At 38.1% G+C, this 16,651-nt stretch overlaps 1 protein-coding gene across 1 annotated transcript; it reads left to right on the plus strand.

Annotated features, from left to right (window-relative positions):
* The first annotated feature begins 1,606 nt into the window (after window positions 1–1,606).
* On the plus strand, window positions 1,607–2,700 carry LOC100673683 (olfactory receptor 7A17-like). Its single transcript, XM_003413049.3, has one exon. It carries the CDS (start codon window positions 1,726–1,728, stop codon window positions 2,698–2,700), a length of 975 nt encoding a protein of 324 aa, XP_003413097.2. The 5' UTR covers window positions 1,607–1,725.
* The last annotated feature ends 13,951 nt before the right edge of the window (window positions 2,701–16,651 follow it).

A 16,651-nucleotide genomic window follows, 5' to 3' on the forward strand; every position in this document is an offset into this window, starting at 1 on the left:
AATGAGCTAAGAAGTGTTCCTTCTGCTTTTGTGTTTTAGAATATATTATGAAGAATTGACATAATTTCTTCCTTACATGTTTTGTAGGATTCACTAGCATTTCATTAATTTTTTAAAAAAGTAACTCCTTCATGTAACAAACATTTCCAGATTCATCAGATTAAAGAAAAAAATGTATGGGAAAACTTTCACTTGAATTCTGTAAGTTTTCTACAGAAAAAACATATCTACAGAAAAAATTCTGTGTGTTTTCACTTTTTTATTGATATCATTTGTAAGTTATTGTGATAGTGTAAGGATATAAATCTTTTTATGTTATGAAGATTGGAAATATGTATCTAGTTGGGTGTTTCCACTATTATTTTTCTGGTCATTGTGGGACTATAACTTGGAACTGCAGTGCTGACAGTGTTCTGACAGTATTCTGTCACTGGGTTGATTCCCCATTACTCTCTCACAGTTCTATGCAGTCTTTTATCTCTGCATATCCCTTTTAGTTCACTTCATTCTTCTCTCCATTTCTGTAGACTGGCTTTCTCTCCTTCTCCATACACATGGCATAAGATCACTAAATCATAACCTGCCCCAAGGCTGACTGGTTCTTGAGATCCTCACAGCCATGACTGCCCAGTTGGAATTCCTGATTTATAAAATCTAATTATGAGAGAAGAACCAAGTTGAATGGCTCATCTTTTAGAGTGCACTTTGTTGGCTCAATCAACTGCACTTCGGGTGCAGTGATGCAATATTATAATCATGGTTGTGCATGTGTATGGAGTAGGGGAAGCTATTAATGAAAGAATCAAGGCTGAGCAGATATTTCCCAACTGAAGATGTATTCTACAATAAAAAATTTAAAATTTAGGTTAAATGAAAAATGAGGGAAAGAAATTGTAGTTTGATGAACTATGTTCATTTATGTACTTTATAAATGATAAAACAAAAAAAGTGTCCTTATAAATGATATATATAATTATATGCATAATATAAATATGTAAATATAAAGAACAGCAGCAGAACTGTGGGATCCCATGTGTTAGGAACTCTGCCCTCTTGCTGCCTCTGTGATACCCTCACCAGTCACTTCGTCCTCCTCACTGTTTTGTAATGGTTCCAGGAATGCTCCTGCCTTGGGAACTTTGTACTGGCTGCTTCTCTGCCCTAAATACTCTTCTCACAGATATTGCCTTGGCTCACATCCCCACTGCCTTCAGATATTCTACCCAAAGGCTCTTTATCAGAGGTGACTATACAAAGAAGCTTTCCTTTTTCATTCTATAACTTCCTTATTCTGCATTATTCTACTTAATAATAATGATTGCCACATGAAATGTTGTTTACTATTTAATTGATATTCTATTGCCCCCTCAACACACAAATATTCTGGAATAAAACTTAAGGGCAAATATTTTTGAAATTAATTTCACTGCTGTTTCCCAGTGCTTTTAACAATACTTGGTACAAAATAATTAGTCAAAAATATTTATTGAATTTAAAAAAAGGAAGTCTTAGGGAGTTTGTAGAGAAAAAATATTGCCTTGGGAAAATGTTTATGACTATGGGCAAGGATCGCTAGTCAGTTTCAACGTCAAGGAGAAGATGAAATCTTTGGGATTCCATGATATTTTCAGATACGGGGCACTAGATCTGAAGGTAATATATAGATATTAATAAAGTAAACATTTTAAAAATACAACTGCCGCCTTTTTGTTCAGTTGTTAATCAATGCTATGGCTAAATCACATTGCTCGTCTTTTTTCCTGCAGTTTGATCACCAATATGGAACAAGAAAATCAAACACATGTTTCAGACTTTATCCTCCTGGGGCTCTCAGAAGAGACAAAGATGCAGCCACTTCTCTTTGGGCTGTTCCTGTCCATGTACCTGATCACCTTCATTGGGAATCTTCTCATTATCCTGGCCTTTGTCACTGACTCCCACCTCCACACACCTATGTACATCTTCCTCTCTAACCTGTCATTTGTTGACATTTGTTTCACCTCCACCACTGTTCCAAAGATGCTGCTGAACATTCGAATGCAGAGCAAAGTCATAACCTATGAAGGCTGCCTCAGTCAGATGTATTTTTTCATGTGTTTTGGACAATTAGAAAACTTCCTATTGACAGTGATGGCCTATGACCGATTTGTGGCCATCTGTCACCCACTGCAGTACACAATCATCATGAACCCCAAGTTATGTGGCCTTTTGCTACTGATATCCTGGTTATTGAGTGTTTTAGACTCTCTTTTACATGATTTAATGATTTTGCGACTATCTTTTTGTACAGAGTTGGAAATTCCCCACTTTTTCTGTGATCTTAATCAAGTTGTCCAACTTGCTTGTTCTGACACCTCCCTCAATGAGCTAGTGATGTATTTTGCAACTGGACTTCTTGGAGTTATTCCCATCACTGGTATCTTTTTTTCTTATTCTAAGGTTGTATCTTCCATTTTGAAAATTTCATCAGCTAGGAGCAAGTATAAAGCATTTTCCACTTGTGGGTCTCATGTCTCAGTAGTTTTCTTGTTCTATGGTACATTTGTTGGCATTTATCTTAGTTCTGCTGCTACCCAAAACTCCAGGAAAACTGCAATAGCCTCAGTGATGTACACTGTGGCCACACCCATGCTGAACCCCTTTATCTATAGTCTTAGAAACAAGGACATTAAGCAAGCCCTAAAAAAACTCATCAGCTAGAGACATTCTTTATATAAAAGAATCAGCTTTTCAGGTTTCAAGAGTTGGTCATGAGTAGCAGAGCTTGAAAACCTAGAAGACCTCAATTATGATACATTTATCTGTTCATAAAGATAGTCTTAATTTTATCTTTTTTACAGAGCCCAATATCTTAGATCTTAATTTTTTACATTATAAGCTGTATTTCCATTAAAAAAAAATTGACCTATGTGATTGTGTTCTCAGAGTTTAGTGTGGAAAACAGAATCTACTGCATAAATATTTAGCAATAAAATATTTAATACCGATATTGTGAACTTACTAAATTATGACGAGAGCTGAAGGGAAGAAGGTGCACTGCTGTCCCTAACAGATGGAAGCAACTGACTCTTGTATTATCTGCTTTTGGAGAAAAATGATTTATTATGTTGTCTTAGTCACCTAGTGCTGCTGTAACAGAAATACCACAAGTGAATGGCTTTAACAAACAGTTTATTCTCTCAATCTTCCCCCAGACTAGGAGCTTCTCTGCATAGGAACCCTGGATCCAAAGGAAGCTTTCTGCTCCTGATGCTGCTTTCTTGGCGGTATGAGGTCCCCCTGTCTCTCTGCTGGTTTATCTCTTTTATATATCAAAGAGATTGCCTCAAAACACAATCCAGTCTTGTTGATCGAGTCCTGCCTCATTAACATAACTGCTGCCTATCCCCCCTCATTATAAAAAAAAAAAAATTTTTTATCCCCCCTCATTAACATCATAGAGGCAGGATTTACAACACATAGGAAAATCATATCAGATGACAAAATGGTGCAAAATCACACAATACTTAGAATCATGGCCTAGCCAAATTGAGACACATATTTTGGGGGGACATGATTCAATCCATGACACTTGTCAAATCTTTGTACTGGTTGCCAAGGTTTGTGGTAATTTACTCCAGGAAAAAATGAAGTTGTCAAAGTTTTTTTCTATTTGGATCAATAACCAACACCCATGGAAGTAGCAGTCAAGAAGTCAAATGACATATTGTGTTGGCTGAATCTGCGACAAAAGACTCCTTTAAAGTTATAAAAAGCAAAGATGTTGCTTTAATGACTAAGGTGTACCTGACCAAAAACATGGTCTTTTCAATTGGCTCATATGCATGTGACAGCTGAACAATGAAAAGAGAAGACAGACGAATTGGTGCATTCAAATTTTTGTGTTGTTGAAGAATATTGAACATTCCGTGGAATGCCAGAAAAATGAACAAATCAGTATTAGAAGAAATAAACCAGAATGCTTTTTAGAGATGAGGATGGTGAAACTTTGTCTTGCTTACTTTGGGGAAGTCAATAGGAAAGACAAATTTCTAGAAAATGTTTGGTAGAGGATCAGTGAAAATGAGGGAAAACATCAATAAGATGGATTGACAGAATAGCCACAACAATGGGCTCAAACACACAAACAATCATAAAGATTTTTAAAAGTACTGAACAAGGTGTTTTTTTTTTAAGCCAGTTCACAATTTTCCAGGTAAAATGCCACAGGTTTCTTAACTGGTTTTCTCCAAAAAACTGAGAGGGAACAAAGAAAAGAGATGGAGAGAGAGAGAGAGAGATTTTTGCAAAAATTCTAAAATTTGTGGCAGTTTTACAAGCTTCTTTTCACCAGACTTAGATTTGGGTTTTGGGGGATTTCTTGTTTTGTTTGGTTATACAGAATGGACGGGACTTTAGTAGGCTGCCCATCTTTTTTATTTATGGAGGTACTATGAAAAAAAATTTATTTTACTTCCTAAGATCCTTATGGTTTGATCTATGTAAACTAACATGCTGGCCATACAGCCGACTAACCATAAATACCATACATCTGGTGATTTAGTGATACCAATTCAGGATGCCACTATCTAAACTGAGTTCAGGAAGCACCCTCTGTCATACAGAGGACAACCACTATAAAGCTTTCCAACAAAGCTGTTGGATTTCTCACCAATGTATTTCTAAATCACAGTAAATGCAATGGCCTCTGAACCTTTTCTTAGGACATGCTTGGGGTTTGCATGATTGAGTCACACACAATAAATTCAGCACAGTATACTTGTCTCCTTGCACTTTGGACTTCTTCCTTTATATCGCAGTAAGGTATTTGTGGGCATGAACTTCATTTAGAACAAGCCAAAGTTATTTCAGTCAATTGAGAACAACTTTAGAACTATGCTTATTCTTATTCCAACGCGAATATTGAACCCAGAATCATTCATATCACCATATCACAGGCATTGCCATATTTGTCTTACTCAAGAGCACTTTCCATGAACGGGCACTCATCAAATTTTCTTCACAATATGCCCCCAAGTTTTTATAATAAAAGTTAGAAGGATCTGGCAATAATTTTTACATCTTAGCCTTCTCCTTCTTCATCATATTTTGCATTTGTCTGGTGGTGGCAACACGGGTTCTGACTCTAGATTTTGGTCTGAAGACAATGACAAAGGAGAGAGATGGAGAATGTCCTGAGGTGGCATGCTATTTCAAGAAAAATACGCATTAAGCAAAGTCATTATGGGCTTTTCAGGCAAGGCAGTACCTGCCTCTTCCGATAGGTAAAGGTGTACTGCCTAGACTAGCACTGAAGTCTGTCTCTGAATTTTGGAAAATTAGAGTATTCTCATTCATTCAAATCCACTCACTTGCATACTTTGTTTTTATAAAGTACCTCTTCCAATAATATCATTATTTTACTTAAGACTTTTAGCAAAGTCGTGACTTCAACTTGTTTTGTAATTCATCAATTCATAGGAGTAGGCTCAGTTTTTCAGTCATATCTACTTTAGACCTGTGGCTCTGAGAGATATGAGATTCAGTTCATATCAATCCTGTAATTTTTCTGTTCTCTGATTTTGCCGTGATCTGAGAAATTAAAATCCTCACTTGTAATTTTCTTTCTGGAAGTTCTCCAGTGCAATAAAAAGCTTTCCCAGTCTGCTACACATTCCTTGAATCCTGATTCATAAGATATTCAGTCTGCCAAAAATCTTCGCTTCAATAGGTGGTTCTTTTTGGTTGACTGTATGTGATATGTTATGAAGCAGATTTTCACCTGCTATTCATGAACTACCAGCAAACCAAAACGCAAAGGAAACAATATCATCATTGCTCTCAAACCCAAGAATTTGAAATATCAATTCCCAGATTTTTATTTTGGAAGGTCTTTTTTTGTGTGATCAATTCTGGTATCAAATAGTGTGCCTGCCAGGCTTATTTTCTTTAAATACAAATTCCTTGAATTATTTTGAGCAGAAAAACTGTAAGCATGTTGTTGTTGTTGTTAGGTACCACAAAGTCAGTTCTGACTCATTGCAACCCCACTTACAACAGAATGAAATGCTGTCCTGTGCATTCCTCACAATCCTTTTCATGCTTGAGACCATTGTTGCAGCCACTGTGTCAATCCGTCTCGTTGAGGGTCTTCCTCTTTTTTGATGACCTCTACTTTACCAAGCATGATGATCTTCTTCAGGGACCAGTCCCTCCTGATAACATGTCCAGAGTATGTGAGACAAAGTCTTGCCATCCTTGCTTCTAAGGAGCATTCTGGTTGTACTTTTTCCAAGACAAATTTGTTCTTCCTTTTGGCAGTCCATGATATATTCAATATTCTTCACCAACACCATAATATATGTTGATATATGTCTATGAGTTCAAGTTGCCTAGTTTGGACCTTTAGATCTTCTGTATCTTTGTTGAGTTTCTTTCTAGATGGTCTGTCCTTTACCGAGAGTGGTATGTTGAAGTCTTCTACTATTATTGTGGAACTATCAATTTCTCTTCTCAGTGCTGTTAGAATTTGTTTTATGTATTTTGGAGTCCTGTCATTGGGTGTGTAGATATTTATAATGGTTATGTCTTCATGATGGATTGTCCTTTTAATCATTATATAATGCCCTTCTTTGTCTTTTATGGTGGATTTTGTTTTAAAGTCTTTTTATCTGAGATTTGTGTTGCCACTCTGGCTTTTTTTTGGTAGCTGTTTTCTTGATATATTTTTTCCATTGTTTGATTTTTAATAAATTTATACCTTTGTTTCTAAGGTGTGTCTCTTGTAGACAGTGTATTGATGGATCCTGTTTTTTAATTCATTCTGTCACTCTGTCTTCTTATGGGTGCATTTAGGCCATTTATGTTCAGTACGATTATTGACAAGTGTGAATTTATTGCTGTCATTTTGTAGTGGTTTTTTTTTGTACTTTTTTTTTTTTGTGGTACTGATGTTTTCTTTGTTCCCCTTACTCTCCTGTGCTGAATTCCTTTTGTCTGCAGATTTTTTTTCCTTTATTTTGTTTTTGTAGATTTGTTTTTACTAAGACTTTATATTTTTCTTCTTTACTTTGATGATTAAGTTTGTTAACTTTCTCTGTGGTTACCATGAAATTTACCCTTATCTTCCTAGGTTTGAACTAGTCTGTTATTAGTTGGTATTGTCTTGACTTCCTCTCCTTTAGAAAGTTTTATACATACACCATTTATTCCCTCTTTAATTGTTCTGATGTTGTTGTCATTTACAGATTAACCTCTCCAGTTTTCTGTTGTAAATCTTTTGGTTTCGAACAGTCCTTGGGAGCTCATTTCCTAGGTTGGTATCTGGTCAGTGGGATCTTGCTTCTTAGATTCAGGTTGTTGTCTGATGTTGTTTGTTCTCAGACTGAAGGACTTCCTTTAATAATTCTTGTAAGTTTGGTTTGGTTTTTACTTATTCCCTTAATTTCTGTTCATCTGGAAATGTCCTAATTTCGCCATCATATTTGAATGAGAGTTTTGCAGGATATAGTATTCTTGGTTGGCAATTTTTTTTTCTTTTAAGGTTTTATATATGTCATCCCATTACCTTCTTGCCTGCATGGTTTCTGCCAAGTAATCAGAGTTTAGTCTTATTGTTTCCCCTCTGTATGTGACTTTTCATTTTTCTCCAGCTGCTCTCAGTATTCTTTCTTTGTCTTTGGTTTTAGTGAGTGTGATTATGATATGCCTTGGTAATTTTCTTTTGGGGTCTATCCTACATGGGGTTCATTGAGCTTCTTGGATGGTCAGCTTTTCATTATTCATGATATTAGGGAAGTTTTCTGTCAGCAATTCTTCAATGATCCTCCTTGTGTTTTCTATTTTCTCCCCCTGTTCTTGAATTCTGATCACTTGCAAATTTTTGCTTTTGATTGTATCCCACATGTTTCTCAGGGTTTCTTCATTTTTCTTTGTTCTTTTTCCTGACTTTTCCTCAAAGTAGTATCCAAGTATTTGTCTTCAACTTCACTGATCCTGTCTTCCATTGTCTCAAACCTGCTTCTCAGATCTTCTATGATGCTGTCCATTTCTGAAATCTTGTTGTTTATCTTTTAGATTTCTAATTGTTGTTTTTGTATGATTTCTAGTTGTGAATTTATTTTGACATTTTGTTCCGTATTATTTTCCTGAATTCTTCCATTTTTTGTCTGTATTTTCCATGAATTTGTCTATTTCTTCCTCATTTTTTTCTGCTTTTGCTTCAACCCATGGATGGCTCTGAATACTAGAGATTTGGATTCCCTATCAGATAATTCTAGTGCCTTTTCTTCTACTAGTAAGTCATCTGGTATTTTATTTTGGACCCCTATTGGAGTCCTCCTATCCTGTTTTTTTTTTTTTTTTTAATGTGTTTTGATATCGTCTGCTGTATTTGGGACATTCAGTAGTCATTTTATTTGTTTATCAATTGTAGATTTATCTGTTTCATCCTGCTTTTTTGTTTTATTTGGTCATGTCTGAGCAGGTAGACTGTGCTTTCCTTGTTGTTTACTCATCTGTGGGCACAATATTTTTCACCTCCTTGTCCAATGGGCAGGGCCAGTTGCTCAGGTATGGTGCAGCAGAACAGGTCTAGCTGAAGGACAGGGGCTAGGATGGGTTGTTTCTGCGGTGTAATGGGGCCAACAGGGCAGGCTGGGGGTTGGTGCAGGGCAGATTCTTGCAGGCTGTGCCAGTGCTACTTGGCGGTGTGATGTTCAGCTCACAGTGTAGGTAGGCAGGAGAGAGGGGTCAGATTGTGATAAGTGGAGCTAAGATGGGTATAGGAAAAAAGAGACAGAAACAGGAACCAAACCACACCAAACAAAAAAGTGCTGAGGGATCCTGCCATTATAGTGGAGAGACAAGAAGCCAAGAAATGAATAAAAATAAGGAATAATGAAAAAGAGAAAAAATAAATTAAAATTAAATTAAAAAAGGAAATGCCCCCCAGGGATTCCACCAGAGACTGGGGAAGTGGCTCCCAGGCCTTGAGGCACAGCCCATTTAGAATGGACAGAGATGGCACATAGTGCCAGGTGTTTAGGAGTCAGGGAAAGAAGGAAAGTGCAGAAAGAAATGAAGAAAAAGAGAAAAGAAAAAAATTAAAAAAGAAAGGCACCCAAGCATTCCACTGGCACAGCTGCTCAGCCGAAAGAAGTGACTCCCAAGTCGTGCAGTACAGCCTGGCTAGAAGGGGCAGAGATGGCACACTGCACTAGGTATTCAGGATATAGGAGAAGAAAGTAAGTAGAGAGAGATGAGAAACTGAGAAATGAAGAAAAACAAAAAGAGAAAAAGAAAAAAAAAAAAAAAAAGAAAACAGGGATCCCACTGTCATGGCTGCACAGACCAGGGAAGTGGCTCCCACACCACACAGTACAGCCTGGCTAGAAGGGGCTCCCAAGCTGAGAAAAGAAAAAGAAACAAACAAATGAAACAAACAAACAAAAAAATGCCCCAGGGATCCAACCAGTTTGGTGGAGCAGACCAGGAAAGCATTTGCCTGGCTAAGTGGTGTTTCACAGCCTGTCAAGAAAAAGCAGAGATGGCACTCAGAGCCAGGTGCTTGAGAGGGGAGGAGGTGAGAGGCAGGGAAGAAACCAAAAGAAGTAAAAAAAAAAAAGCAAAACCAGAAAGAAAGAAATGGCACTGAAGGAGCCAGCTGGTGTGGGTAGAGTGAATCCAAGCAGCACAGAGCTGGTGCCTCCCAGACCTGGGTCACTTGGCCCACTGGGAAGTGGTGGATCAGCCTGCTGGGAAGCAATGGAGGCCAAGCAGGGGGAAGAAGAATAGGGAGTGGGAAAGCATATCTTGCTGGCTATGGAGTGCTCCAACTCCTGCTGGGAACTCCTTGAAGCTGCTTTCCTATACTCCCTGTCCACTGATCTCTGACAGCAGTCCAAGATGGCAAATCCATGCTGCGTTAGCTGATAGGAGACCTCTGCTAGTATCTCTATTAGCTCTCTGTTCTCTGTCAGTTTCTTATTCCATTCGGTGCTTGGTTGAGATCTTTATCCCTTTATTTGATGCTTAGTGTTCCAGGACTGACATTTGTCTCTATTTTGCTTTGTTTTTTAGGTCTTTGTTGTGGTGGGATGGCGTGGTGCTTCCGTCTATAGTGCCACATTGGCTCCACCTGGAAAAACTGCCTCTTGATATATGTACAGGTTCCTCATGAGCACAATTAAGTACAAGCATATACTTACAAAATTGTTGAAAAAGCTAGTGATTTAGGCTTCAAATATTGGGAATGACTCCCAGAACAACACTGAAAAATAGACCATGTAAGAATGTTGACACTTTTGCTATCATCGAGAATGTAGTAAGATCAATGGTTCCATTAAAATCACTGACTCCAGAAACACACTGTGTTATCTGCAATCGTGGTAGTAGGAAGCTCTTGCCAGAAGTGTTGGCTCAAGACTCATTGTGCCTGTTAGATCTGCACTTGTTTAGCCTAGAGTATGCACATCACCTCCTTACATCATGAAGCTACTGAAGTGGAAATTTACCTCCACTCTTTCCAAAACATCCAATGACTCTTCATCTACACTTGGTAGCAGAATCAAGTGAAATATGACATTTACCACAGTTTTACCTTCTCAATTTTTCATGTGCACTTCCAATCATTATCTCCATAATCACATCTGTAGGTTTCAGTGAGCTTTGAAAATATGGTTTCCCAATCACCACCCTCTGTGGTGCAGGAACACAAACCACAAGGAGAGAGAAATGGATGCTGAGTGCCCCTCCATCCTACCCTTTTCACACTGATAACGTTAGAGTTGATTCTGGATGCCAAACTTCCTTATACTTTGTGTGTATTTTAGGAGAGTGTCTGAGTTTGTTAGTGCTGCTGTAACAGAAATATCACAAATGGGTGGTTTAAAGAAAAAAAATTTATTTTCTCACAGTTTAAGAGACTGGAAGTCCTAATTTAGGGCACTAGCTCTAGGGGAAGGCAAAGAACTAGAGTAGCTAAAACAAATTAAAAAAGAATAGAGAGGAAAGACTCATTCTACCTGATTTGAAGATACATAGTTTCAGAAATGGCAGAGAGTTAAATGGAATGGAGTAGAGAACCCAGAATTAGCCTCACACATGTGGGGTCAATTGATTTCTGACAAAGACTCAAAAGAAGGGCAGTGACTTATGGTTTTAATGCATACATATAAAGACATTGGATGTCTTCACTACCATCCTTACAAGCAAAAAATGTGAATAAACTTAAACTCAATTACTTTTTTTCAGACCTATTAAAGAATTGAGCTCACAGGGCAAACCACCATCCCAAAATCTATATAGGCAGGCAAACACAGAGAATCACAGCCCAGGCCACCTTACCTGGAGCAGAAAACCTGGAGGAATGAATTCGCAGGAACACTTAAATGGTAACTTTGGTGAATTGCTAGAGGGACAGTGCGCACTACCATGAGAGTGAGAAATTCCTGGGGGCTGCAATCTTGGTGGTGACTCCAAACATTTGTGTGTATTAACCCCAGGAGTACCATCGGGCTCTCAAGGTGAGGACCCAAAAACAAAAACCAAAAAAACCCTTATGTTTCTGGCATGGAGGGGAAAATAACCAATTCTCCATAAAAAAAACCCTACACAGCAGAGGAAAAGATTTTATCAGAACTTATTCAACAAGACGAAGAAGGGAAATTATCCAATTCTGGCCACCCTTTAGCCTTCCTATTTCACCTAAGGGTGGTGGGGGAGGGGAGGTGGAGAGAAGGAAAGTGTTTACAACAAATAGTGCTGTAAAAATTGGATATCCACAGAGGGAGAAAAATTAACTTTGACCTAAACCTCACACCTTGTAAAGAAAAAAAAAAAAATGAACATGATCTGGGGGTAACATAGACTTTTGAAAATCATCAGCACATGGGTGAAAATTGAAGTCAAGGGCAGAGTTTACATGGCCAAAGAAAACTACATAATGAAAAGAAAAGGGAGTTTTGATAGAATCCAACACGAGCACCAATGATCCTCGCCTCCTGGTATTCACTCCCTAACGTAGCCCCAACTCACACTGAATAAAGGCCAGCCTGTGTGACAAATACAAAGCTATAGAAGTAACAGTGAAGCCTGGTTATACAAGATATTGCTTTGGACTCCTGGATAGCTTGCACTGGGAGATGCTGGCTGCTTTTCCCTGAGGAAACTCAAGCAGTCCTATACAGGGGACCACATGAAGAGAGGCCAAGTCTCCTCTCTCCAGTAGTCAGCATCAGCTTGCCAATGTTGTAGAGGAAATCCATTCAGTCCCTGAAATAAGCTTAAGAGGATTTAGTCAGTAAAATAAAAAAAAAAAAATACATTTGAATACAGAAAGATACAAGCTCACATAAGTGAAAAACTAATGGCTCCAGTTAGAGAGTTTCTAACGGGAACAGATATAGTCCAAGGAACAAAGAAATTAGAATCATTTGTTTGGTTAGTTCTTGGTGGAGGTCACAAGAAGGGTGAGTTAGAAGGTGGGGAATGAGCTTCTATTGGATAATTGAGTACACGGGGAAGGCTTACAGTGTTGGGTTTCAGGAATAAATTACAAAGGTCTTCAATGAACCACAAATGTTTACATTGCGTATCCTTCAGGAGGGGTCATAAAAACATCACCAAAAAAAACCAAACCTGTTGCCGCCAAATAGATTCTGACTCATAGCAACCCTATAGAGCAGGGTAGAACTGATCCATAGGCTTTCTAAAGAGCAGGTGGTGGATTCGAACTGCCAGCCTTTTGGTTAGCAGCAAAACTCTTACCCACTGCACCTGTCCTAACCAGATGTCTCAGAAATTTTTGCAAACCACTTGGTACCAAGATCTCATTTTCCAGAAATAGCTTGTTAAACCAAAATCCTTTTAAATTTCCAGAGAAACTTTTATTATTATTATTATGTGCTGTTGAGTTGGTTTAGACTCATAGAGACCCTATGTACAACAGAATGAAACACTGCCCAGTCCTGCACCATTCTCACAATCATTGCTATGACTGAGAAACTTCAGATAAGACTAACTCCACGGCCCTTTCAAAATAACTTTTATTACATTACTGTCATAAATAAAACATCTCTTGGTCCACTTTAAAGAGAAGACACCTGTGTAAAGATTTCTCTCCTTAGATCATATTTCTTTTACATCCTGTCTTTACGGCAGAGATGGAAATGCTTCCTCAGTTACTAGCAATTAGGTGACTAAATGGCAGGCCTTTGTCAAGAAGTCTGAGCTGTCTCCATTGAAAACCAGCTAGGCAATTAATTCCGTGTCTAATTTCTGGAAGTAACCTGAAATTAGTTCCAGAAAGAAATATAAAGGACCACTTTAACCTAGAATTTCAAAGCTTTATGAGTTTCTCTTCTGAGAGTTTTTTTTTTTTTTTTCCTTTTACCTGTTTTGATTACAGAGAAAACGTAAAATATATTTTTCCTTGATTCCCATGGTAGCTAACTCAGGGAGCTCAATGATACATAGTTGTGAAAGTTCTGAGCTAGTGTCAACAGAGCTGAGTAAATAATGGGCCCAAAGACAGACATCTGGAAAGAAAAACTTTAAACTGATGCTACTGCTGAAAGCAACGGAGACAAAGAATCTAGCTTTTAGACATTTCACTCTGGTTAAAAGGTTTACTGGAAATTTCTCTTCTATGCCATTCATGTGAGCAAGCCACCTTGGAAGTAGATCAACAAGCTCCAGCTAACACCTGACTGCAACCTCATGAGAGATGCTGAGTCAGAACTATCCAGCCAAGCTGTTCCAAAATTCCTGCCCTACAGAAACTATTAGAGAAAATAAATGATTGCTGTTTTACACATAAATACCTCAATATGAATCATAGATTTAGACATAAAGCATAAAACCATAAATGTTTTTAGAAATAATAAAAGAAAATATTAGGGACCTAATGTCTGAATAAGAATCCTTAGACACAACATCAAAGGCAGATCCCTAAAAGAAAGAAATCGATAAATAAATCTCAAAATTAAGAACTTTTCTCTGTGACAGGCCATTTAAGAGGAAAAAGAGACAAGCTGCTGACTAGAAAAAAATATTTGCAAGCTACATATCTGAGCTAAGTATTCATATCTAGAATACATAAAGAACTCTAAAACTCAAAAGTAAAAATAGAGAAACAATACAACTAGAAAGTAGTAAAAAAAAAAAGATGCTTCATGAAAGAAGAAAATGCATCACAAATACACACATGAAAAGATGTTCAACATGACTAGCCATTAGTGAAATTAGAATTAATCACAATGAAGTATCACTTCACACTTATAAGAAAAGCTAAAATTAAAAAAAAAATTGTGATAATACCAAAGGCTGAAGGAGATGTGGAGAAACTGGATCTTTCATACGTTTTATTGCAGGTGGGAATATAAGTTGAACAGCCACTCTGGAAAATAGTTTCGCAGTTTTCTTATAAAAATAAAACAATTAAAACACTTTCCGTACAACCAAGAAACTGCATCCTGGTCATCTATTCCAGAGAAATGAAAACTTATGTCAACACAAAACCTGATATCTGTTAGAAGGCTGCCACTTAGGGCAGAAAAACAGCCAGTGGAAACGCCACAGTACAGAAGCAATCCTGGCATTACCAGGGAATAGCAAGGAGGACAGTGTGACCACAGCAAGTAAAACAAAAGGCAGGGAGGTTGGAGGTAAAATAGGAGAAGATGCAGGAGGCCAGAGTATTTTCACACTGTAGAAATCTCCTGGGGACATGGAACACCCCAATTCAAACTCCCTTGTTTTGTACTTTATACACATACAATTTTCCCACATGTCTGTCAGTTTGTCATACTGTGGGGGATTGCATGTTGCTGTGATGTTGAAAGCTATGCCACCAGTATTCAACTACCAGCAGGGTCATCGATGGAAGACAGGTTTCAGCTGAGCTTCCAGACTAAGACCAGGAAGAAGGACCTAGTTATCTATTTTTGCAAAGAATTAGCCAGTGAAAACCTTATGAATAGCAGTGGAACGTTGTCGGATACAGTGCTGGAAGATGAGGCCCTCAGGTTGGAAGGCACTCAAAAGACTCCTGGTGAAGAGTTGCCTCTTCAAAGTAGAGTTGACCTTAATCATGTGGATGGAGTCAAGATTTTGGGACCTACATTTCCTGTTGTGGCCTGGCTCATAATGAGAATAAACAGCTGCAAACATCCATTAATAATCAGAACATGGAATGTACTAAGTATAAAAAATTGGAAGTCATCAAAAATGAAACAGAAGGCGCAAAGATCGGTACCCTAGGCATTACTGAGCTGAAATGGCCAGGTATTGGCCCTTTTGAATTGGATGATCATGTGGTCTACTATACCGGTAATAAAAACTTGAAGAGGAATGGCATTGCATACAAGGTCAAAAAGAATATTTCAAGATCTACCCTGAACCACAACGCTATTAATGATAGGATAATATCCATACGTCTACGTGGGAGACCAGTTAATACAACTATTATTCAAATTTATGGACCAAACACTAAGGCCAAAGATGAAGAAATTGAAGATTTTTACCAACTTCTGCAGTCTGAAATTGATCCAACGTGCAATCGAGTTGCACTGATAATTATTGGTGATTGGAATGTGAAAGCTGGAAACAAAGGAGAAGGATTGGTAGTTGGAAAGTATGGTCTTGGTAATAGAAACGATGCTGGAGATCCCATGATAGAATTTTGCAAGGCCAACTACTTTTTCATTGCAAATACATTTTTTGTCATCAACATAAATGGTGACTATACACATGGATCTCTCCAAATGGAATACGCAGGGATCAAATCCACTACACCTATGGAAAGAGATGATGGAAAAGCTCAATACCATCAGTCAGAACAAGGCCAGGGGCTGACTGTGGAACAGACCACCAACTGCTCATATGCAAGTTCAAGAAGTTAAAAAAATTAGAATAAGTCCGTGAGAGCCAAAGTACAACCTTGAGTATATCCCACCTGAATTTAGAGACCATCCCAAGAATAGATTTGACCACTTGAACACTAATGACCAAAGACCAGATGAATTGTGGAAGGACATCATACATGAAGAAAGCAAGAGGTCATTAGAAAGACAGGAAAGAAGGAAAAGGTCAAAATGGATATCAGAAGAAACTCTGAAACTTGCTCTTGAATCCTGAGTTGTTGTTGTTGATTGCCGTCGAATAGGTTCTATGCACAACAGAACGAAACACTATCCAGTCCTCTGCCATCCTCACAATAGTTGTTATGCTTGAGCACATTGTTGCAGCCACCATGTCAATCCATCTCCTTGAGGGTTTTCCTCCCTTTCACTGACTCTCTACCAAGCATGATGGCCTTCTCCAGGGACTGATCCTCCCTGGTAACATGTTCGAAATATGTAAGGCATTGTCTTGCCATCCTTGGTTCTAAGAAGAATTCTGGTTATACTTCTTCCAAGACAGATTTGTTCATTCTTTTGGCAGTCCATGGTATATTCAATACTCTTCACCAACACCACAATTCAAAGGCGTCAATTTTTCTCTGGCCTTCCTTATTCATTGTCCAGCTTTTGCATGCATATGAGGTGATTGAAAGCACCATAGCTTGGATCAGGCTCACTTTAAAGACATCTTTTGCAGCCAATTTGCAATGCATCTTTTGATTTCTTGACTGCTGCTTCCATGGGTGTTGATTGTGGATCCAAGTAAAACG

The sequence above is a fragment of the Loxodonta africana genome, chromosome 3 (genome assembly GCF_030014295.1).
Source record: "Loxodonta africana isolate mLoxAfr1 chromosome 3, mLoxAfr1.hap2, whole genome shotgun sequence".
Classification (NCBI taxonomy): domain Eukaryota; kingdom Metazoa; phylum Chordata; class Mammalia; order Proboscidea; family Elephantidae; genus Loxodonta; species Loxodonta africana.

Excerpts from the sequence above, each read along its gene's own strand:
- LOC100673683 (XM_003413049.3), top strand. The coding sequence starts at position 1,726 with ATGCTATGGCTAAATCACATTGCTCGTCTTTTTTCCTGCAGTTTGATC.